Consider the following 23,592-nt stretch of genomic DNA (forward strand, 5'->3'; position numbering starts at 1 on the left):
AGAAAGTATTCCAAGGACTCGATGCTTCCGAAGAGACAAATAGCGGACGGGAGGACACTTCTGTGAGTGATTGGACTGAGTCCGTAGAAGAGGAGGAGAGCACTTTGGCGGAAGTTGGCGGTGAGGCAGCGGGTAGTGGGTCCACATTCTTTACCCCTCCTCAGCTGGTAACTTCGGTGCACTTGACTACTTGCACATCAGTCATTCCTCCGTTTGGCCAGCGGCATGCCCCGATTGTGATGTTCCCTCCGACAGTGGCAGAAGTTGTCCCACGGGCAGTGACGGAGATGGTCCCACAGAGAGCGACAGATGTTTCGCGGACATATGTCGAGATATTGCCCACGGTTGTAGCGGAGGTGATTCCAGTTGTACCAGCGGAGCAAGTTTCACATTCAGATGTCGTTACCATCGCAATCTCATATAGAGCACAGTTGCCACTGCCGAAGCTTGAGCCTCACTTTCATTTGGATATCATTGATTGTGATGCAGTTGCCACTGTTTCGTCATCTTTATTAGGAGAGGCTGAGTCAACCCAGCCAATACAGGAGGAGAACATGGAGCCCGCGCTGTTAGACCAACCGGAGGTGATGGATAGAGCTAGTGTGTTTTTGAGGCAGCAGTTGCGACTCAATCCTGCCAAGCAAGGTTCGTCCATTCAATCTCCTAGGCGTTCAGGAACATCATCGGCAGTACCAGAGCCTCAGCTTCAGGAGGAGGGAATGCCACATGTTGTGGTTGCGTCGACAGCAAAGGAGGCGGCACCGGATGTGGGCATGGCTCCCGCTGATAAGGAGGAGAATAGTGATGCAGAATGGTCATTGGAGGACTTCGCCAAGGAGGATTACGGGTCAGATGAGGACAGGTGCAAGGATTACCTCAGGACTATGAAGTCTGCATTGAAGAAGGGACACCATGTGGCAATTCAGGCTCTGACTCGGTGGAGAGAGTGGCATTTGATCCGAGCATATATTCGTGGGGTTTGTCCTCAACGATTTTAGACTTGTTTTGTGGATAGAGGTTGGCTGGCGGTGGAGACACCAAAGATGTTGGCAGATCGGGCCACTGAGCTGAAGTTGGGACCGTGTGACACTCCGTTGATGAAGCTGGCACATGAGATTGTGGGATTGTACAAGGAGGTTTACTATGCTCGGCGGCGCGCAGAGGCGGACAGGGCAGTGGACAGTATTGCATTCCAGGGATCTCTGGCGGTTGAGAGGGAGGCAAGAGAAAAGTTAGCCACGGACTTGGCCGACTTGCAGACAACATGGGCAGCGGAGTGAGCAACACTATTGAGGGACATGGCAGCTGTAGTGCAGGACAGGGACGTGGCTAGGCGAGATGCGGAAGCGGCGGTCCGGGATAAGGATGTGGTTGAGCATGAGTTGTAGTTAGCCAAGAGGCAGGCTATGGATGCCGCGCTTCTTCTGACGGAGGCCGTGGAGATTAATTCTCAGATTCAGACAGATTTGCGCATCAGGACAGAGCAGGTGTATAAGTTGCGTCGCCAGCAGCACTCCTTTGGGACGCCCCCTCCTCTCTAGTATTTCCTTTGTTGTTTGTAAGTTGTCTCCTAATTTTGTTAGTCGTTAGGAGACAACTTTTCTTTTTGGGGGGATGGTGTTAGTCGACTGGATTATCGTCGGTGTTTCTGTAGCCGACAGAGCGGTTGTCGTTGGTGTTTCTTTAGCCGACAGGTAAATAGTTTGTAGCGGACATAATATTTGTGGCCGACGGACTCCTTCCGGAAGGTTCGGCGGATAGTAATTATATCCGTTTGAATTATTGTAAATCATCATTCATCTTATGAAGCATAATGTAATGTTTTGGCATATGTGAATAATCTAAGGAATTTTTCTGTTCATGTTCCATTGTCTGTATGCGTTCATTTATTTTACCTGTATGATAAACATATGCCTAAGGCAAAAAATAAAAATTCTAAGATATAGAAGCTCAATTGATAACACGTGAGATAGGCAAAATGATTTGATCAATTGATTGGTTTAATAATGGTCACCAATACAATGAATAAAATGGCCATTACATTACAATGTATATGTGCATGAATATATAGGCAATGCATGATAACTAGGAGTGATGCTAGAGATAACCTATCAAGTAGACAAGGTGTAATCACTTGCCCACTAAAGGTGGATCATCGTCCATTGTACCAAATAGTGTGTGCAACTTGTGCACCAATGACAGGATGATAATGTGATGGAGCACTAAAGGTGGATTTCACACACAAAGAGGTATGAGATGAAACCTAGCTCCACCTCAAGTAGATTTCTCCAACACCATGTGCTAAAATGAAATGTTATTTCCTATTTGTCTACATGACTACTAATGTGAAAATGCATTATCCTAAGTAAACTTAAGTATGGAGTAATTAATGAATAGTTAATTACACCAATAATGTGAATCATCCAATAGTGAAGAATGAATGCCAAAATAGATTACTTTTATTTTCAACCTAATACATTTTAAAAATTCATTTCATTTCATAGGTATTTCATTTCATAGGTATTTCATTTCATAGGTATTTCATTTTAGCTTCATTTCATAGCCCAACATCTCAAATACGCGACTTACATTTTTCATATGCAAGCCAAAACACAAAACACATGACTTTGTGTTTTTTATATGAAAGTCAATATTCTTATTTATCCCAACTTTGACCTTTATAAGTTGTCTCCCCCTTTTATTTTTAATCACTTGAGAAATTAATTATTTAGATATATGAAAACCAATTGGAAATGTGGTATTTATAATATCACCAATTATTAGAGTTGCTAGGCCACACTTAACTTAGGTTCAAATTTAATATTCTCTTTACTAATTTATGATCGTCAATTAAATGATTTAATTTGTCAAATATAATTTTATATATATATATATATATATAAATTTGCATAATATAATAGTAATTATACATACATAATACTATACATATATTTACTTTTGTGTCATCGAATGATGAGCCACAATTAATATAAATATGCCTATATATACGTACTATGTTTATTATACTCTAAATATTAATACAAGTTAATTAAATATAAGGTACATTTAACAATAAAGTAAGAATAGATTAAGAGCATCCAACAAGAGAGATGATAGTTATCCACGAGTCATGACCTAGACAGAAGGTCTTATTAACAAGGTTAAGGGAAACACAACGATAGATGAAAACATCAAGTAGAGATTTATCCCATGCTCCTAATATGGCTAAGGATGAACCCCTACTAGTAAAGGTTTAGAAAATCAAAATTTCAGGTGCCTAGAAGCTCATGATTGCTTATATCTATACTTGGTGATACTTTCCCTTCGTCCTCGTAGGACGGTTCTCTCTTGCAACTACTTACACAAGAATTATAGTCAGACTGACATTATCATAATGATCATATTACATGTAAGATAAATGAATTACAGTTCTAAATCAAAGCATAATAGTTTATCATTCCTCTTATTTCGTTCTGAACCTCCGTTCCTTGAAATCAAGAAATAACATTTATGCATCGATCTATAAAACAACTGTTTCATTAAAAAAAGTACATATAATCTAGGGTATCAATCAATAAAACCCTTGTTCCATTAAAACAAGCTCGCAACATCTAGGGTATCAGATTTAACTAAACCACTGTTTCGTTGAAACAAACACGTAACATCTAGGGTATTAAATAAATCAAAACCACTGTTTCATTATAAACCATATTATAACATCTGGGGCATTCGTAATCAGGAGGGATGTGACAGTTAGTTCTAATGCATTTCAACAAGATATTTGATTTATTCATAAAGTCTTTATAAAGTTGCTTTATAATGTGTATGATGTGTCACCTTAGTAACATGATGACTTGAAGTTGTTTTAAAAGTGGGTAAAGTAGCTTTCCTAGTGTGACACCAACATGAAGTTAATATTTTAACAAGATTTTTATATGCTTCCAATAAGGTGATACCAGGGAGGAATTAGGAGATAAAGTGAATTAAAATGTTTAATGGGAGCTCCCATAAAGTTGACCCTTTTAGGGCTATTTTCATGAGCTAAGGAGATACCGTTTTGGAGGGAAAGATTTCAATTTGAAGACTGATCGCCCAAATTTCTCATTCACTCTATACATTCATGTTTTGAGCTCTTGTTTGATATTCTTGCTTTTGACAACTTATGATTATGCTGTTAGAATGTTTCCAGAGTACATCTTTGTTGATTTGAGAATGAAATCCATTTGCTAGATAGCTGATTTTGGTGGTGAAACACCCACCCTCGCTGGTTTGTATTTATGTTATCTAATGTTTCGGTGTTTTTGGGTTGTTGGGTGATTTTAGGATTAAATAAAATGAAGTTATTTTCAGTATTTGATGTGGTGTGAAATGTGCATTTGTAGAGCTTGGATTGAGTTTTGGTGAGTTTGGTTTTATTGTTTGAGTGCTAGAGTGATTTTAGTGAGTTTTGAAAGTCCATTTTATGAGCAGCCAGAATTGAAGATTTACATGCATCTCTTGAAGCTTAAACAAATTATTTTGGTTTTTGTTTCTATTCTCCTCATAGCTGGGCATTGCAAATTGAGTTTTTATTGTATGATCTAAATATTACGATAATAGATAGTTTCTATTATCTTTGTTTAGTTTCTAATGGTTATCTATTGTAATCTTCTGTAAATATTAGAATGTTTCGAATATTTAGTTTTATGTTTCTAGAATTAATGTTTCTATTCTTTACGATTATTTCCTAAGGAAACATCATTCAACCTCTTGTATAAATTGGCCTCTCGGTCTCTGTTAATATCAAGCAAATATCTCGGTCTCTATTAATATCAAGCAAATATTTTCCAATTACTTCGTAAAATGATATCAGAGCCAATACTCTAAATTTTTTTGAAAATAATTATAATTTCTTTGTTGAAATTATTTGCCTTTTATTTTCGAAATTATTTACATGCATATTTTTTTCCAACTCTCTTTATATCCGACTAGGGTTTCTGTTCTGAGAGATCTGAATCCACTGACTTTTGGTTCGGTTATGCAACGCATTTCTGTCCAGATCCGTCTATTTTTCTTGTACATTTCTGCCCTTTTTTTGTGGTTTTTCTTTTACAGCAAGGCCATTTTTGTTTAAAATCCTAATTTTCAAGTTTGGAATTTTTTTGATTCTAGATTCTTTGTGGGTTTTTTGAGAGCTCAAATGGGTTGTCATTAGATTTTTCTAGGTGCCTCAATTTTTGAGCCAGCCAGTCCAGAAACCGAATACATGTTCTTTCTGGGTTTTTCGAGCTCTCTTCTGGGTCACCCTACAATTTTTTTGGGTCTCTACTTCTTGAGGGTTGCATGTACTTGCATGTTGTTTGCATGTGTTGCTTTATTATGCAAAATCTTGCGTTTTGCCTCACTTGAAAATTTTGGTGCGTTTTCATAATTTGTTTCCTAAAAAATTAAAAATTCTGATGGGTTTTAACTTTTCTTATTGTTTTTCCCTAATTTTTTTTCTTATTGGTTTCTATAAATTTTCCCTTAAAAATTTCTAATTGTATAATTCGTAAAGTTGTGTGGGATTCCTTTGTGGGTTTGCAATTTTTTCCTCAAAAATTATCTTTGGAGTTTTACCATTTTTCCTAAAAAAATGAAGCTTTGTATTGTCAAGTTTTGATTGATTTTTCACCACAAAAGTCATGTTGGGTTTTTTTCAATTTTCTTCTGAAAATCATGGCTTTTTGTAGTTTGTTTTGGAGCATTATGCTTATCTGCAAAGTTTTAGAGCATTATCCGAAGAACCATAAACAATCTTTTGAGCAGACATCCTCTACTTCAGATTTAGAAGGCTCCTGGAAAAAGAACAATTAATGCAACTATTGTCACAAGTATGCGCACATGAAGGTTGAATGTTGGAAGCGCTTTGCTGCCCTATTTAAGCAATCTGGTTTGTAGCGCAAAGCAAACAGTGTGGAGCCCCTTGAGCACACTGAATCTGCCATTTATGTTTTTGACAGCTTCATGCTTTGGATAGATTAACCATTAAGGGAGGGTATTACAATAATAGATAGTTTGTATTATCTCTGTTTAGTTTCTAATTGTTATCTATCGTAATCTTCTGCAAATATTAGAATGTTTCTAATATTTAGTTTTTTGTTTCTAGAATAGAAATTTTTATTCTCTATGATTGTTTCCTATGGAAACATCACTCAACCTCTTGTATAAATTGACCTCTCGGTCTCTGTTAATATCAAACAAATATTTTCTAATCACTTCGTAATACCAAAGAAGATTTGGATTTTTAAGATAAATCACCATTCCGTAGGAGGCTGTACATCTTGCCTTCACTAGAATGTTCCACAGCAGGCCTGAAATCTGCATCTTTGATGATTCGTGAGCATCAATTTGGGCATTAGAAATTGCCGGTGAAGTTCTTTGATAATACAGGAGCAGAATTCTTGAGTTTGGAAGGGTGGAGATTGCTCAAACTAAGCACCCTTGTCTTTGGTTGGATGTGGGCAACATTTCTTAGCAGATCTTTCGTGGTTTTGAAGACATTTCAGGCCTGATTTTCTAACAGAAGTCTGATTTCAGCTTGTTGTTGAATGCAGATATGGTCTAATATGTAGTTTGATTTAAAACTATTTGCTACCGTCCCCCACCCTACCATCTAGTTTTTCTTTGAGTATATCTTATTATACGTTGAATTATTATCTTGGATACAATCTAAAGTAAACAAACAACAAACTACTTTATTAGAAAATAAGCTTGCAAAGAAACACTTTGAAAAGAAAATCAAGGGTTGCTATGACAGTGGTATTAGAGAAAAGTTTTCTTGCCAGTATGTGATAGCTATCTATAATTAGATTCTTACTTCCTTTGTGTGAGAGGGCATGAAGATATTTTATCGTGAAAAGAGGAAGAGTCATTGGCAGTCCTCAGAGGTCCCAGAGGGTGAGACAGTTTCAGAAATCTTAGGCATGCATCAAGAACTTCCCAAAGGCAGGCATGAGTCAAGTGTGGATCACAAAACACAGAATTTTAAGAATAGGACTCAAATAGTGACTGAAAGTTTTTGTATGGAGAGAAAAAGTTTTTGTATTTATTAAAGCACTTAAGATTGCCAAAGTTCCTTCAATCAAATCTGTAAAACACAGAAACATAATATGCCAATGAGATTATATGTTATTTCTCTTCTTCGAATGTTGTATTATTTCTTTTTATAGTGTTTGGTAGAAAGATTCCTATGATAGAAATGTGATTGTGAAGATACAGTATTTTTTTGGTCCTTTCAAGTAAATATGTTTGAATTTAATTGATGTTTTGAATATAGGGTATAGTTCTTTGAGATTGGATTAGTTTTCCAGGTTCCTAGATATTTAAGTGTTCAATTAAGGGATGTAGGAAATGCATTTTAACTTATATTGCATGTCATTGATGATTTAACTGTTTTGAGTAGAGTTTTATTTAGATTTGGCGTTGTAATCTTGAAAACATTTCGATGGTCTTATGATGGCTAAATTAAAATGTCTTTTTGATGATTTTATTTTCTTTTTGTTTTTGTAGGTCACACCTATAATTAACTTTTGCAGGCAAATTGAGGTCATGTGGGCCAATCGTTTCTCTATAATATGGACAAATAAGAAACATGATTTTAAAGAAGCGAGTATTCTACAATGCAGCATGGCAGGATCAAGTGTGAATAAAGATGCTGAATGTCGTTGCTTTTCCCGTCGAATCATTTCAAGTGAAGAGTTAGGTGTTGTTCTCATTGGTATTCTACAGGTAAGATTCATATCTGATTTGTATGCTCGTCTTACTGTATTTAAAGTTGAGAGTAACTATAAAATTATATGATTTTCATTGAATTATTTTTAATGACAATATTTATGTAAGTGTGTTCCTTTGAGAGTATTTGGTGTTTTCTTATTTAGTTTGGGAACTGACAACTGTGTATAATTTTAGAACATCAGTATGTTCATAGACTATAATAGTTGATTTTTTGCCGTTCACTCATGTTTCTTTACTCTTTTAGCCTTTTACTATCCACATAGCTATCTCTAGTTTGATGTTTTCTACTTGTTGTGATTGATGATTGCATTGCTGTAACTACAACCCTTGTTTCACCTTTGTGTCATTGTAATATGCAGCAGTATTCGGCCTTTTTTGGTGTTTTGTTTTTTGATTTGTAATTGTTTAAAGAAGATAGAAGAATGCAAAATATTTTTATGGTAATGAAAATACTTGCAGCAGTTAAATAACCCATATAATCACAATATCTAGGAAATCCGCAATGCTGAAATAACTCATTTAATTTCAGAAATGAAGGTACAATATACCTCAGAATTATGAACAAACTAGTTCATGAAATGACATCACATACGTATTTCAGGCATGCACATAAAATACAGCAATGAAAAGTCTGATCAAGCACCAAATTCTACAATTGGCTATGCAGTAATTGGACATCATTCTTATAAGTCCATGATGAGGTTTGGAATGATAGAGAAAGGCAAAAATGTCTCCAAACAGTATTAACCTCCCCAAACCCTAGCTTTCACCTCTCCCAGTGTCTGTGGCACTCCTTTGGCTGTACAACCCACAAGAAACAAAATGCGACCTTCCCAAATGCCCTCTAGAATTGGAAACAACACAATGTCCTTCCTAAATTCACCTTCTGTGAATGATCTTTTATACTAAGAAGTGCTGAAAAATGAAGAAGAAAGTAGTATATATTAGATAGTTTCTATTATGTCTGTTTAGTTTCTAATTGTATAAACTGGATGTCTTTTGTATATATAGACCTCTCGGTCTCGGTTAATAACAAGCAAGTATTTTGCCAATTACTGCGTAATAAAATCCTTGAACTGATATGGAAGTCATGAGGCGGAATCAATTTTAGTTATTAGATTAGGGAAAACAACAAGAAACTTGGGTGCAAAAACTTGACACATTTCCAATTGATCCCATGATGGAAGATGAACCAATCAAATATGCCGGTTTACATTTAGAGGGGGTGGCACATGAATGGTGGCACCATGGGCGAATAACATTGGGTCAGGATCAGATTAGCAAATATGCTAACTTCACTAGGAGACTCATATACAGGTTTGATTCTAAAGATCTTGAACTTCATCTTAAGCATTTAACCCAGCTTAAACAAATAGGGTCAGTGGAACAATATATTTCTGAATGTGAAAGATTAGCAGTCCTAGTAACTGAGATCACAGAAAAGACAAAAAACCGTGATATTCATAAATGGGTTATCTGATGCTCTCAAATGTTGGGTCAAAACCCTAAACCCTCCTTTGCAATCAACCATTAAAAAAGCAAGGGAATTGGATCCTTCTTCAAAAGGGAAAGCTTTTAAAGGATCACCACCAAAACTTGGTAATGATAAGAAACCCTTTTATAGAAACATGCCTCCTATAGCTAGGTTAGAAGGAAAAAGTTGTGTTTCAATTGTAAAGAAGCATATGCACCAAGTCATAGATGTTTGGAAAAAGGGAAAATTCACTACATTGAGGTAGTATCAGATAGTGAAGACGAGGAAAAGATAGATTCAAATCAGGAAAAAGTTTTTAAAACCACAGAACAAGCTTAGGAATATTCACCAGGGAAAAGTGAAATAGCAACAATGACAGGAACTCCGCACTACAATATTTTCAGAGCAAGAGGGGTTTTATAGGGGCAACGAGTTATTGTTATGATTGATGGTGGTGCTACCCATAATTTCATTGATACTACTCTTGTTAAAAAATGTGGTTTACATATAGAGAAGCATGAAGGATTTGATGTTCGAGTAGCAGGTGGTACTACTTTAGTAAGCACACATAAGGTCCCTCAGTTAAGTATTGATCTTGGTAATTACATAGTAACAGATGATTTTTATGTGGTTGATTTGGCTAACTCTAATGTTATGTTGGGAATTCAATGGTTGGAGACTTTGGATAAATACTCACAGAGTTTCAAGCGCATGGAGTTCTCTTTCAAAATTGGTAGGAAAAAGGTGATTCTTAGGGGAATGTCAAATGGTGTAGTCTGCTAATAGAATGGAGGCCATTTTCCGTCATGGTGATGTTGCTTGGTCAACACAATGCCCTATCTCCACTAAGGTAACAAGTTTTGAATATAAACATTATCAAGATGATTTATTGCAGATTTTAGATTCACATAGTGTAGTTTTCAGTGACATACCTCGAAGAGTACCTCGAAATAGAGGTTTTGAACATACTATTGAATTAGAAGAACGGGCAAAAGTAATAATCACTACTGCTTATAGACATCCAAAAGCATTCAGAGATGAAATAGAAAAAGATATTAAGGAGTTGCTGGATATGGGTCATATCAGACCGAGTTCGAGTCGATTTGCTTCATCAGTAGTGCTAGTCAAAAAGAAAGATGGTACTTTATGCATGTATGTAGATTACGACGCCCTCAATAAAAAGACAATAAAAAATAGGTATCGGATCCTCGCATTGATGAATTGTTAGATGAATTACATTGTGCTGTATTTTTCTCTAAAATTGATTTAAGATCCATTTACCATCAGATAAAACTAAGGGAAGAAGATATTCATAAAGCTGCTTTCCGTTGTCATTATGGTCATTATGAATTTTCAGTCATGCTATTTGGACTAACAAATGCTCCAGCAACATTTTAGTCTTGTATGAATTATATTTTTAATAAACAAATTAAGACTTTTTCGCTAGTTTTTTTTGATTATATATTGATTTACAACAAGACTTGGGACAAACACTTGCGTCATGTTGATGAGATTTTGGGTATAATGAATCATAGTCCCTTTATGCAAAAACATCTGTGTGAATTTGGTATGAATTTTTTTTTATACTTGGGTCACATGATCAGCACCAAAGGTGTGCAGGTACATCAGGAGAAGATTAGAGCCATTTTGGATTGATCACCTCCACGAAATCTTTCTTATTAAGAGGTTTCTTTGGTTTATGTAGTTATTACAGGAGATTTGTTAGAGTATTTTCATAGCTGGGTGCAGGATTGACAGATCTTACCAAAAAGGGAGCATTCAGGTGGACTGAAGAAGCACAACAGGTATTTGATGAACTCAAGGAGGTAATGAGTTCTTGTGCAGTTCTTGCACTTCTAGATTTCAATCAGCAATTTGTCCTAGAATGTGATGCTTCTGGTAAAGGAATAGGAGCAGTTCTAATGCAAAATATACACCCTATAGTGTATGAAAGTAGAAAATTCAATAGCATTGAATGATTGTATTCAATATATGATAAGGAAATATTAGCCATAATGCATGCTTTGGCTAAATTTCGACAATATTTAGTCGGTCGTAGATTTGTGGTTAGAACTGATCATAAGAGTTTGAAATATTTCTTTGGTCAAAAGGATCTAAATGAGAGGCAACAAAATTGGATTAGAGAGATCCAAGCTTATGATTTTGAAATTGAATATGTTAAGGGCAATAATAATGTGGTTGTTGATGCATTATCCAGGAAACCTGAAATAAATGCTATATTAGGGTTGACTCCTGATTCGAAATCTCTCTTGTTAGTATTATATTCTAAGAATACATTTGCATGTGATTTATTGGATGGGAATGTGAAAGATGAAAAATATAAGATTGTGAATGATATTATTTATTACAAGGATGGAATTTTTCTTGTTTCAGGCCCCAAATTGAAATTGAGAATCATGCAGGCGATTCATGATTTACCTTTGGTAGGACATCTAGGATATTTTAGAACTTATAGGAAAATCTGTGAACGTTTCACCTGGAACGGACTCAAGAATGATGTATTACGCTATGTGAAGGAATGCATCACATGTTAGCATTATAAAGCTGAGCATTCATACCGAGTAGGATTGCTCTTGCCATTACCCATTCCAGAACAAAAGTGGGAAAGCATTTCCATGGATTTCATTATTGGTTTACCCAAGTCGCAAGGTCAAGATTGTATTTTTGTTGTGGTTGTAAAATTTGCACATTTTTTTGATATCGCTATAGAATTCATAGCAGTTCAGTTTGTCAAACTTTTTTTCAAACAGGTTTTCTGTTTACATGGACTACTAAAGAATATAATCAGTGATTGAAATAGTAGATTTTTAAGCATCTTTTGGGAGGAATTATTTAGGTTAATAAGGAACAAAATTTAATCACAGTAATAGCTACCATCCCAAATAGATGGGCAAATAGAAATTGTGAACAAATGGGTTGAAGGTTATGTTCGTAATTATGTGGCTGGGCTTCAAAAGGCTTGGATCCAATGGTTATATTTAGGGGAATATTGTTACAATACAACATATCACATGCCTATTGGTATGACTCCATTCAAGGTTTTGTATGGTTATGATGCTTTATCTTTTGTTGATATTGTTTTTTCAACTAGTAGTGTGCCCAAAGTGCATAATTGGCTTCAAGAAAGTTAGGATATTTTAAAAGCACTTAAGGAAAACTTACAGTCTGCACTTAATCAACAAAAGAATTATGTAGATATGAAATGCATAGAGCACAACTTTGATGAAGGTTAGGTCGTAGACTACCTTAGGTTATATCTATATCGACAGTCTTCACTCAAACATAGTGGAGCTGAAAAATTGAAGCCCTATTTCCATGGGCCTTATTAGATTGTCAGGAAAATTGGTGCGGTTGCTTATGAATTGGATTTACCAGAAGGTAGTCATATACATAATGTCTTTCATGTTTCTCGCCTTAAGAAGGCATTGGGTAAACAGGTGACAATCTAAAACGAATTACCACGCTTGGATTCAGAAGGAAAATTTGAAATTGTTCTTGACAAAATTCTGGATGTGTGTGAAAGGCATTTGTCTAATCAGTTATCAAGGAATATTTGATACAATGGAAGAATCTGCCTATTGAGGATGCTACATGGGCAGGTGAATAGGTGCTACAACATCCTAATTTACAGTTGCTCGTAGGCAAGCAACACGGGGAAGGGGAGATTTTTAATATCCATAGTTCCGAGACTCACGACGATTCACACGATTCGGCAATTGGATTCAAGCCAAATGATTTTTTGTGAATCAGTGAATAGAATCAGCGATAAAGAGTTTATGAAATAAGTTTCTCACTAAATTTCAAGGGTTTTTTAAATTAGCCGATTTGTGGCCGATTCAATTTTGATTCATGGCCGATTCACGATTTGATTCGGCCTTTCCGATTTCGATCCGATTCTGATTCTTGTACTTTGGTAATATCCCTCCAGGGATATTCTTATGAAGATAAATAAACATATATATAATATTTTAATTATTTTATATTAGTTTCAATTTTCAGTTTTTGTAAACTAATATGAATTAATTAATACTATAGAAATAAATATAAAATTGTTTTGGAGTTATTCAATTTTGAGGACAGTTTTGGTAGTTCACGAGAATTCTGTCCGAGCAGCCCAATTAACTAGAGGTCGTGAGAATTTGGAGGATAGACGGGTTTTGAGAAACAATTTAAAATTGTTGTGCAAAGTATGAATCAAACTCCTTTCGTTAGGTATGCCCTGACCCAGTGGAAGAAGTAAATTGTAAGCCAAGTACTTCAGGTTCACAGTCTAAGTTGAGATTCAGTCTATCCATTTCCCACGAGATCTTAGATGAAGATTGAACACTTGAGGATATAAGTTATCAATTACTGAACATAATTCCATAGTCGCTGCAAGCCGATTGCCATTCGTAGAAGTTTCGAAACAATGCTTCAAGCAAGAAGACAAAGTTAATTTGTCCGGTTTGACAGACATTAGCCAATCAAAATAAAAAAAACGAAGGGACAACCGGTATCTATTCGGAAATTTAACATTGTTTGTGCCTATTACGTCTCTAAAATACAGTTCACTCCAAACCTTGAATTGATATGGAAGTCGTGAGGCAGAATCAGTTCTAGTTATTAGATGGAAATCGAAAAGTATGAGGAAATGTGTATGTGTAGCCAGTTTGAAGTTGCTTGATCAGCAATGAATGCTCTTGCCAAACAAGTCAGAGTATTTCCCTGGCATCAGTGTATTACCTAGAATTTTGGAGCACAGGCAAATAGTTACAAAAAATTTAATCAATTGTGGGAAATCACTTGTATTGAATTGTTTCATGTATTGAATATTCAGTGTTCCAGGTTCCATATAAATTTGTGTAATACATTCATAAATAGAATCCAAATTGGATTGATAATCAACTTTGCAAACTTCCTATAGATTAGATTGGTAATTGATTCTATGAAAGTTATTGTTTGAAATTAAAGTCATATATACAAACTGTTATAAAAGTTTTGGAATATTCATTATAAGAGTCAGGAATTTTACAATGGAACCCAATACTCCTATTGTATTAGCATAGAAATCCCGTAAATTAACAAATCATCATGCAGGTAATAGTGTATTATAACATCGTCATTATAAGTAAAGAAGTTAACATAACAGGAATGTCAAGTCCCTAACATGTAGAGTCTATATATATCAATCTAATATTATCCAAACAAGAGAACTAATAATGAAATAAATGAAAAGCTATATCACCCTTGATTATATTCTAACAAAATTTCAATCAATGAAGCAAATGTCTAATAAGGATCCTAGAATCCCCCTTATCCCAATGCATCAATTTTTGGTGTGGAGAAATAGTATGAGATTCTCAACAATATTATCAACGAAAGTCATCGCTTATCTCTCAAATGAGAAACCGCATCTCGCATATATGACCTTTCAAACCCTCTATCAAGGGCACATTTGCAAGGTTAGAGTTTTATTAGGTGCATAAGAGGAAGGGTCTTACATGATTTATCACAAAAATCCTAGTTTCTACCAAGCTCTGTATATCCCTTCGAAGAGTTAGTCTACAAAGCAACTTTCCTCCTATTTTTGATATCCCAAGTTAGCTACTTAGTGATTATATCCTTGCAATTTAAGATCAAATTCCAAATGAATGGTCCCGAGGGGGGATCGTGTACAATGAAAATTCATAGTGCTTGTTTGTCAAGATGTTTACTTAGTATCTTAATCCATTTCTTTCATCTTGTGTGTATATCCTCCATACTAACATTGCTCCCGTTGCCAAATTCATTAGAGAGGTTCCAAATTTATGCCCCCTCGCCTCTTTTGGTGAGCAGACCTTGTCCCATGCCACAAAAGTGAAGTTTTGTTTCTCATTAGTTGCCAATCCAAAGAATTTTTTGATAACTTTGTTGATCAAGTCATCCACTACTTTAGGAAGTTGCATACATGACATTGAATAGATTGGGATGGTAAATTACACATACTTTACGACCATTAATCTTCTTGCTGAAGACAACTATTTACCCTGCATTCTTCCAGTCTCTTCTTGCAATTCTCTATAAGTGGATCCTAGCATAGTTTTTTATTGGTACCAACAAAGAACGGGACACATAGAAATTTCCCTAAGATATTTTCAATACGAAGATCTAGGACCATAATAATGTCTCTCTAAAGTTCAGGTTAATGTCTCTCCAATTCATGTTTTGCCATGAGGCTCTGCAACAATAGTGTAAAAGAGACCTTATTATTCTTGTTTCCTTACTGCTTGATTCCATTAAGAGCATTGCGTTATCTATAAATTCTTTTCTAGTGACCTACAACCAACCCTTTTTAGTTAATGTTTACTTTTTCCATGCTGATGCTTCTCCTTGATTTGTCAACCAATAATGAAAAAGAACGGGGAGATTAGATCTTGTTGATAGAGACCCTGGCTAGTAGAGAAAATACTTTGGGAAAGCCATTAACTAGCAATGAAAACTTGGGCATATCTATGTAGCTCCTCATCCATTGAATCCATTTTTGGTGAAACTAAACTTCTTCAGAATATCTTTTAGTAATTGTCTATCTATTTGATTGTAAGCTTACAAAATATCCAACTTGATTATCGTGCTTGTTGAATTGGCTTCATAGGCTATTTGAATGGTTTGATTGGCCACAATGACTTCTGTAACAATCATCCTATCCAGAGTAAGGCCACTTTGTTCATCTGATATTACCATCTAAGTAACATCTTTAGTCTATTTTCCATGACCTTTGTAATGATCTTATAGATTATATTGCATAAAGCTATGAGCCTAAATTCACTCATCTCCTTTGCAACTTCTTCTTTGGGTTCAATGGAAGATATGTATGGTCTAGAATTCATAGCAAAGTGGATTTCTTTCAAGATTCTTAAACCAAAAGTAGGTCATGAACAACAATGTTCCAAAATATTTGATAAAGTTATTTAAGGCCATTAGGGCTAAGGGCTTTATTTTGATGTATCTTGAAGGTTGTCTTTCTGACTTCCTCTTCTATGACAAGCCTCATTAAATTTTTAGTTTGCTCCTCTGTAAGGAGTTGGGGTATACTGATCAACATTCTTTGTGTTTCTCTTTCATTGATTTGGGTCTCCGTATTCAAAAGGGACACAAAAAAATTGATAGCATCCACATTTATTTCCGCTTTAGTTTGTGCCTGGGTACCATCCTCTTTGGTAATAAAAGTTATCTATTTCTACTTTCCCATCTGTCAACTAAACTTCCTTAGTTTATTTCCTCTTAAAAGTTTTTTCTCTAGCCGAGATTTCAACAAGGGCTTTCTTTAAATATTCTTCTTCACAAAACTCTTCACATTCGTTCTTGTCAATAAGACTTTCCTATTTAACTCAACCAACTCTAATTCTACTTTTATCCTTTCTTCAAAGATGTTTTGATGGGGACACAACCCAAGAACAGAATGGACACAATAGAAAAGGGAAATTGTATTAACTGAAAAATAAGCTAGTACGTTTAGTACAGAGAAAATAAACTTCAAAACATGCCCTAAGGGCTTACAATAGCATAAATGTGGAGATAATTTCTCCTTTGAGTACCTCCTCTCAAACTCCACTCTGAACTACCTTTTACAATGCCAGAAATCTCCTTAAATAGACCCCGGAGGGTTAAGGACTAGGAGTACATTCTAGAAAGTGCTAGTAGGCATCCACTGACCAAATAGAAGGTTCCAAAAGCTGCGTTAGAAGTCAACGCAAATCTAGAAGAATCTAGAAATGGTAGCCGAACTTCCGGGAGGCATAACTTTTGAACCGTAGCTCCGATTGACGAACCGTTTACATTTTCGGAAAGCTCTTGAAGCACTCTATAGCCCTATGGACCAGCTTCGCTTGTCCCCCATTTTTCGGCCCTTTTCGAGGTCATTTAATGTCCCTAACTTGACTTTGAAGCATTCTTAGGAGGTCTCCACAACCCGAAAAATTGCAATAACTCTCAAACTGTGGGGCCTTTTGACCTGATTTTTTTTTGGAATGCTCTAAATTACAATTACATTCATCTAGCCAATTTACACCTCCTAGTTCACCAAAATGATGGCTCAATTACATACTCCTATTTTTTCGGGATTTACACGAACACTGATAGTGGAACTGTGAGAGTTGGAACCTTTATTTGACCCAAATGGGTATCCAAAAATGAAAACACATGAAACAGAAACTAAGTCTAAGTATATTTTTTTGGGTGACACAGGATTGCCCTTATACCTTTGGATGCTCCTGCATTAGACACCCAGGGTAGATTGAAAAGTGACCCTGTCACTTTATGAATGGTAGAGGAAATCCCAAATGGGAAACCTCAGCTGCTGAAATCCAAGTTGAGTCCTCGATCGGTCGTCCTTTCCATTTGACCAAATACTCTTCATACTGCCTGTTTTTGGTACTCCTACCCACACGATGATCTAGAATGTCTTCTATCTCCTCCTTCTTAGAAGCAGGAATTGGACATGGCTCTAACACGAGCTCCGCATTTGCACCATCATCATGATACTCTGTTAAATCTGCAATGTTGAAAATGGGAGAAATGTGAATACCATCTGGCAGCTCCACTTCATATACATTTCCTGAGTCATGTTTCTTCAAAACTTTGCAGGGGCCAAATTTCTTCATTTTCAGCTTGTTGTAAGTACCGGCTAAAAATATTTCTTTTCGTAAGTGCACCATGACTAGATCTCCTACTTGGAATTCCTTATGTTTTCTCCTTTGATCAGCCCTAGCTTTATACTCTTGATTCATCTTGGTAATGTGTGCTTGAACCTCCTCATGTAGACGCTTGATATGTTCAGCAAATTCCTTAGCTTCAGCACTTGTCCTCTCCCCTTGTTCTATCTTCCTTAGCTCTAGTGCAATCCTTGGGCTACTCCCATATGCAATTTGGAATGGTGATTTTCCAGTACTCCTATTTACAGAGTTATTATAAGCAAACTCTGCCTGTGGTAGAATCAAATCCCATCCCTTGGGCTTATCCCCAACTAAACATCTCAGCAAATTGCCCAAACTTCTGTTTACTACTTCTGTTTGGCCGTCAGTCTATGGGTGATGCGTGGAACTGAATTTTAGGTCTGTTCTCAACTTCTTCCACAATGTCCTCTAGAAATACCCCACAAATTTAGTATCTCTGTCAGAAACTATACTCCTTGGGAGACCATGTAGTCTCACCACCTCTCTGAAGAACAAGTCTGCAATATGGACAGCATCATGAGTTTTGTGGCATGGAATGAAATGTGCCATTTTGGAGAACCTATGAACCACCACAAATACTGAGTCATTACCACAAAGATGATATTTACAATAGAAGACACTCCCTTATATGCCAAAGGAGTAAGTGAAAAGAGGAGAAAAAGGTGGGATAAACTCAACCACTTTGACTAAGTCAAAAAGGAAAGAAGACTTATTCAATTACATTACTGAAGGCACGTGTAATTTGATTGCATGCAAATCAATTAAACACAACTTGTCTTCTGAACTACAAGCAAAACGCTGAAAACAAACTAAAGCAAAATGATGAAAATGTTGAAACTGTTGAAACAGCTGAATCTGAATGAACCAATTTTTTATTTTATCAGCAAAGGCTTTCAATTTGGTGATGCAGTTGTGGATGATTGTAGGCTTAGAAGTTCTTTTATTTCGAGCTATTGCATTCATTTTGCTAACTGTGGCATTGCATCTTTTGATAACCTCCTAATTTTCTTTGATGAATTGCGATAGGTGAATTGCTGAAAATATGTATGTTGAAAATTTATTCATGCCATGAACTCGAAAATCACCCACTTCAAAATCCTGCTTCGATTTTGTTGGTGAAGTCTGAGACTATGATCTCTTCTGCAATCAAATTGTTATCCGTGGTAAACATCTTACATCCTAGCTGATCAAGGTTGTCTACTGTAAAAACCCCAGCTGAGTATAGCTTCAACAAACACCAATTTCTTTCCCAATTCAGTTGTTTGACAATTCATCAAACACTTTGCCAATGAACTCCGATAAAAGCCTATGACAGTCCTCATTGTAATGTAGTTTCTTTTGGAATTTAAAAAAAAGATTCTTTTAGTTTTAATTTTGGATATATGTAGGGAAGAGATGACAGTACTAAATACTCATCAAACTACGCCAATTCTGGAAATGATAATCAAAACTTTAATGCTGAATGTAACAATGAAACTGATAAAAATGAATTGCAAATAACTGAGATCAGGAACAGCTAACATTTTTATTATGTCCAACTAAATGTTTCAGCATGCGGGTAATTACACTTCACAATAAAACCTGTTTTGTGCCTTTTTCGCAATGTCTTCTTCATGCAATATGAATCGCAGGCCTGTGCAATTAATTCTTCCTGATTGCAGCCGCAGTCACTAAAGTGGCATTCAAAATTCTGTTTTTCCCATGCCACAACAGCGTTCAGATTTGCAATATTAAACTGTCCTCTTTGGAGTCCATAAACAGGTCATTTCAAAATTCCGAGCACCCTAAAGAGACCTGGTAATCACGCCTTAATGCTAGAGAGCTGGCGTTTAATATTAGGAAACCCCCGCCAATGAACTGGAATCTATGGGCTTTCAAATACCCAGTCAAACACCTGGAGTGTAAACTTAAATAATGCCGAGTTTCAGATATAACGGTCAGCCAATGTCTTTACCAGAAACCGCAAATTCTGATTGCCTAATGTATGTCTTAAATTCCTCAATGTGCAGGCAATTTGCAACAAATTCCTCAGTCACAAACAATGTCTTCCTAGACACAGCCAATACAGAAGGAAAGACAATACAAATCCGTTTTGACAGAAGCCAGAATTATTCTACTTTACCCCTGCAGTGGATTAATGTAAAACTCAGATTCCAAATTGCTCAGTAGTCATATAGACTGATAAGAAGCAAATAGATGATTATATGATCTATTTGCTTCATGAAGCCCTTCTTTTATAATACCACTTCGTTTCATCAATACACCTTTCATTAAAATAGCTTCTTAAAAAGGACATTCAATTAGAAGCTTCCATCAATTTCTTTTAATAAATAACTTTTCTAGCACATGGCTTCATTAGGACACTTTCCACTCGGAGGCTTCAACTTTTAAATATAAAAATTCCTAGCACTTTTATATTTAATACTTTGCTTAAGCTTATAATTAATTAAATAAATGGTCCCTTCCAATGATGACTCAACCCTCAACTTAAGTGAAATTATAAAGTTAAATTATAACTTTATAATAAGCCATTTAATGATTTAATAATAATTTGGCTACCAAAATGAAATTAACTCCCAAAATACTTATCCTTTAAATATGCCATTTGGAACACGAGTCACTCTTATTATTTCCCCATGTGACCAAATGCATTTTTCAAAAATAGAAAGGGTCCCTCTCAATCATCACCTGACTTGCCATAAATAGAAAGTGCATAAAACTAAGTCCAAATGAAGTCCAATGTTAGTCAAACAAAGACCAAACTGGAACATATTGAATGTAATATCCCCTTCTTAGCATTCATAGCATGATGTTTTCGTTAGCCTATTTCCCCACGGTGCTGTAGGCTAACCAGGACATTAAAGGGACTTAGAGGCCATTTGCCCTAGATAGTTTCAGTTGCAGGTCTTTTTGAGGGGTTTTGAGGCAACTTTGGGCATACTTACTATTTATAGTAAGTCATCTTGGACATGGTCGGACATCCAGTGGCAGCGGTATGTCGATGGTAATTGTTTAAAATCGACAAGAAGACTTGTTTGTCATTGATAAGATTTGTTATGCATTGATAAAACTATTTTATAAAGTTAAATTTAAATATTTAACTTTATTAATGCATAGACTATAATTTGTGGAAAATATTTAAATTAATAGAGTCCCATTTATTTTATAACATAGTGGAGACATAAGTTACATAAAGGGAGTTATGTTTTATCCCACATTGAGAAAACGAAGGATTGAGCTCTTGGGAGAATGTCATGTCCCCATTTTGGAGGCAATTTGATTTAATTAATTTAATTAATTAGGTTGTCCAAAATAATGAATATTTTATGAGGATGACTAATTAATTATTTTAATTAAATAAATCAGTGGTATTAAGTTAATTATTTATAAAGTTATCAAATAAATAAATATTAAAAGGTAACTTTATATTTAATTAATTTAATAAAGTGACTTGAATTATAAAATATTTTATAAAATCACTTAATAGATAAAATAAAATAATGTTCTAGAAGCTTCTGGAGAAAGTGGAGGAAAAAGAATAAATAGGCACCCTGGGCTTCATTTTAATCATCCAGATTTGTTGTTGTTGATGTTGATGTTTGTTGATGTGCATTGTGGAGCCTAGGGTTTCTGCAATAGTCACAACTGGCCATTGAGAACAAAAACTCTCAATTGGTACGCAATTTTGAGGGTGTGAAATATCACTTGAATTATTGCAGCTGGGAGGAAGATACTTCAGTCTTCTATTTGTGCTACATTGAGAAAAAATATTTGAGTACAAAAAGCAACTCGAAAAAAGCAGGCCGAAAAAGCAGTTTGAGAAAAGCAGGCCGAAAAAGCAGTTCGAAAAAAGCAGGTCGAAAAAGCAGTTCGAAAAAAAAAGGCCGAAAAAGCAGCTCCGAAAAAAGCAATCCGAAAAAGAAGTTCGAAAAGGCAAAAACGAAAAAGCAAATCTGGAAAAAGCAAGTGGTAAAAGCAGATCGGAAAAAAACAAAGCAAAAGGGGCAGCATTGAAGGAAAATATCACAGCCATCCACAATCAGGTTCTTCACTTCTCATTTGGCATATTTTCTGAGAAATGTAGGTTTTCAGCTGAGTACAAAATATAGCTTCAACACTTCATTATTTTACATTGTACTTGTCTTTGTTTGCCAATTGGCATTATTGGTATCAAAGGAAGGCTAGGATTTTGCAATTGAAAGAGCGTTGTAATTTTTAGACTATCTATATTGCAACTCTAGAGTTGATGATCAGCTTATTAGTTTGCATTCCAATTGTTTGAAAAAATATCAATTGGCTGTAAGTTCTCTTCTTGGCATAAATAATGTTATAATTTTGCATACTAAGTGTTTATATTAATGCCACTTGGTTGTAAGTGCATTAATGCCATCCTAGGTTGCATCCAAAGTATTTGTTATAATTACTAATTGCTGTAGCTGCATTTTGCAAGTAGTTTAAGTCACATATATGTATTGAATATTGCCAAAATTAGTTTCACATTCATATTAGGTCATTGTTTAGACAATTTGGAGTCTTTTTGTAAGCATTCTCTTTGAGGCAAATCCAAACAAGAATCACTGCAGCAATCTGAAAAGTTATATCAGTCAGATGACCTTTGCTTGCAAAGTGTTTGACGAAATGTCAAACAACTGAAGTATAAGGATTTTTTGTGATTGAAGAAGTTATAACCTATTGGGGTTATTACAGAGAACACTATAAAAGAAATGGAAGAGCTTCTTTTTAGTATGTTTGGATGAAGATTAATGTTATGTTGTTGGATATCTGATTATCGGGCTTGGAGGACAGAATCCCTCTTTGTTAGCATTCTCTTCGCTGTTGAAAGACACAGTTAGGAGGATTAACAGTGTTTCCAAATACACTGGGTTTCATTTAGTGTTTTGCTACAGTGTGGATGAATAGTGTTTTGCTACAGTGCGCATGAATAGTGGTTACTACAGTGTGCATGAATAGTGATTTTGCTACAGTGCGTGAACTAGAGTAACGAGAATCGCCATAAAATCGCCTGAATCGGCGATTCAGCGATTAGATTCAGCAATGGCGATTTTTTTGGAATCGGAAATCGCCATTGCTGATTTCTTCAGGTTGCGATTCATCCAAAAAGTCGCATGAATCGCCTGGAAAAATCGGCATGAATCGCTCGTGGCCAATAAAGTATACAGTTGTAAAATTTAAAAAAATTGCTTGTTTTTTTTACTTTGTTTTTGACCTATTCTGTTTGTTATAACCCTAAAGGGCCTTCTATTTGTTTAATATGAGAAGAAGAGAGGAAAAGTGAGAGAGAAGAAGAGTAAAGAAAAGCCATAGGTTTCTAACCGGCAAGAAGAAAGAGCACAAAAGAGATCAGCAATCCATTTGGGGAGGCCATCATTGCATTGGGAGCATTAGGGTGCCAATCTCAACACTCCTCAACTCATTTGCAAGAGGTAAGTGCTCTTTTTTTTTTTGCATGTTAGTGTATTGTGCATTTTTTGTTAAATTTTTATAGTTTTCAAGATTTTTAGTTTAGATCTTGAATGTTCTTTATTTTTACTAAGTTGCAAACTAGGGTTTGTTGTTTTGTAGCTTTTATTAGCTTCAAATTTTGATATTTTACATATAAATTTTTATTGCAGCAGCCTTTGCTTTCATTTT

At 35.5% G+C, this 23,592-nt stretch overlaps 1 protein-coding gene across 2 annotated transcripts in view; it reads left to right on the forward strand.

Annotated features, from left to right (window-relative positions):
• The window catches only part of CTC1 (conserved telomere maintenance component 1), a 283,472-nt gene that overhangs the window by 101,641 nt on the left and 158,239 nt on the right, over nt 1-23,592 (forward strand). For both annotated transcript variants that reach the window (XM_089819188.1, XM_089819190.1), the window contains one exon: nt 7,531-7,749. In XM_089819188.1, coding sequence (XP_089675314.1) covers nt 7,531-7,749 — 219 coding nt within the window. The remainder of the gene's footprint in view (nt 1-7,530; nt 7,750-23,592) is intronic.

Source organism: Cupressus sempervirens, chromosome 3 (genome assembly GCF_028749045.1).
Source record: "Cupressus sempervirens isolate cs-2001-9-10 chromosome 3, ASM2874904v1, whole genome shotgun sequence".
Taxonomy (NCBI): Eukaryota; Viridiplantae; Streptophyta; class Pinopsida; order Cupressales; family Cupressaceae; genus Cupressus; species Cupressus sempervirens.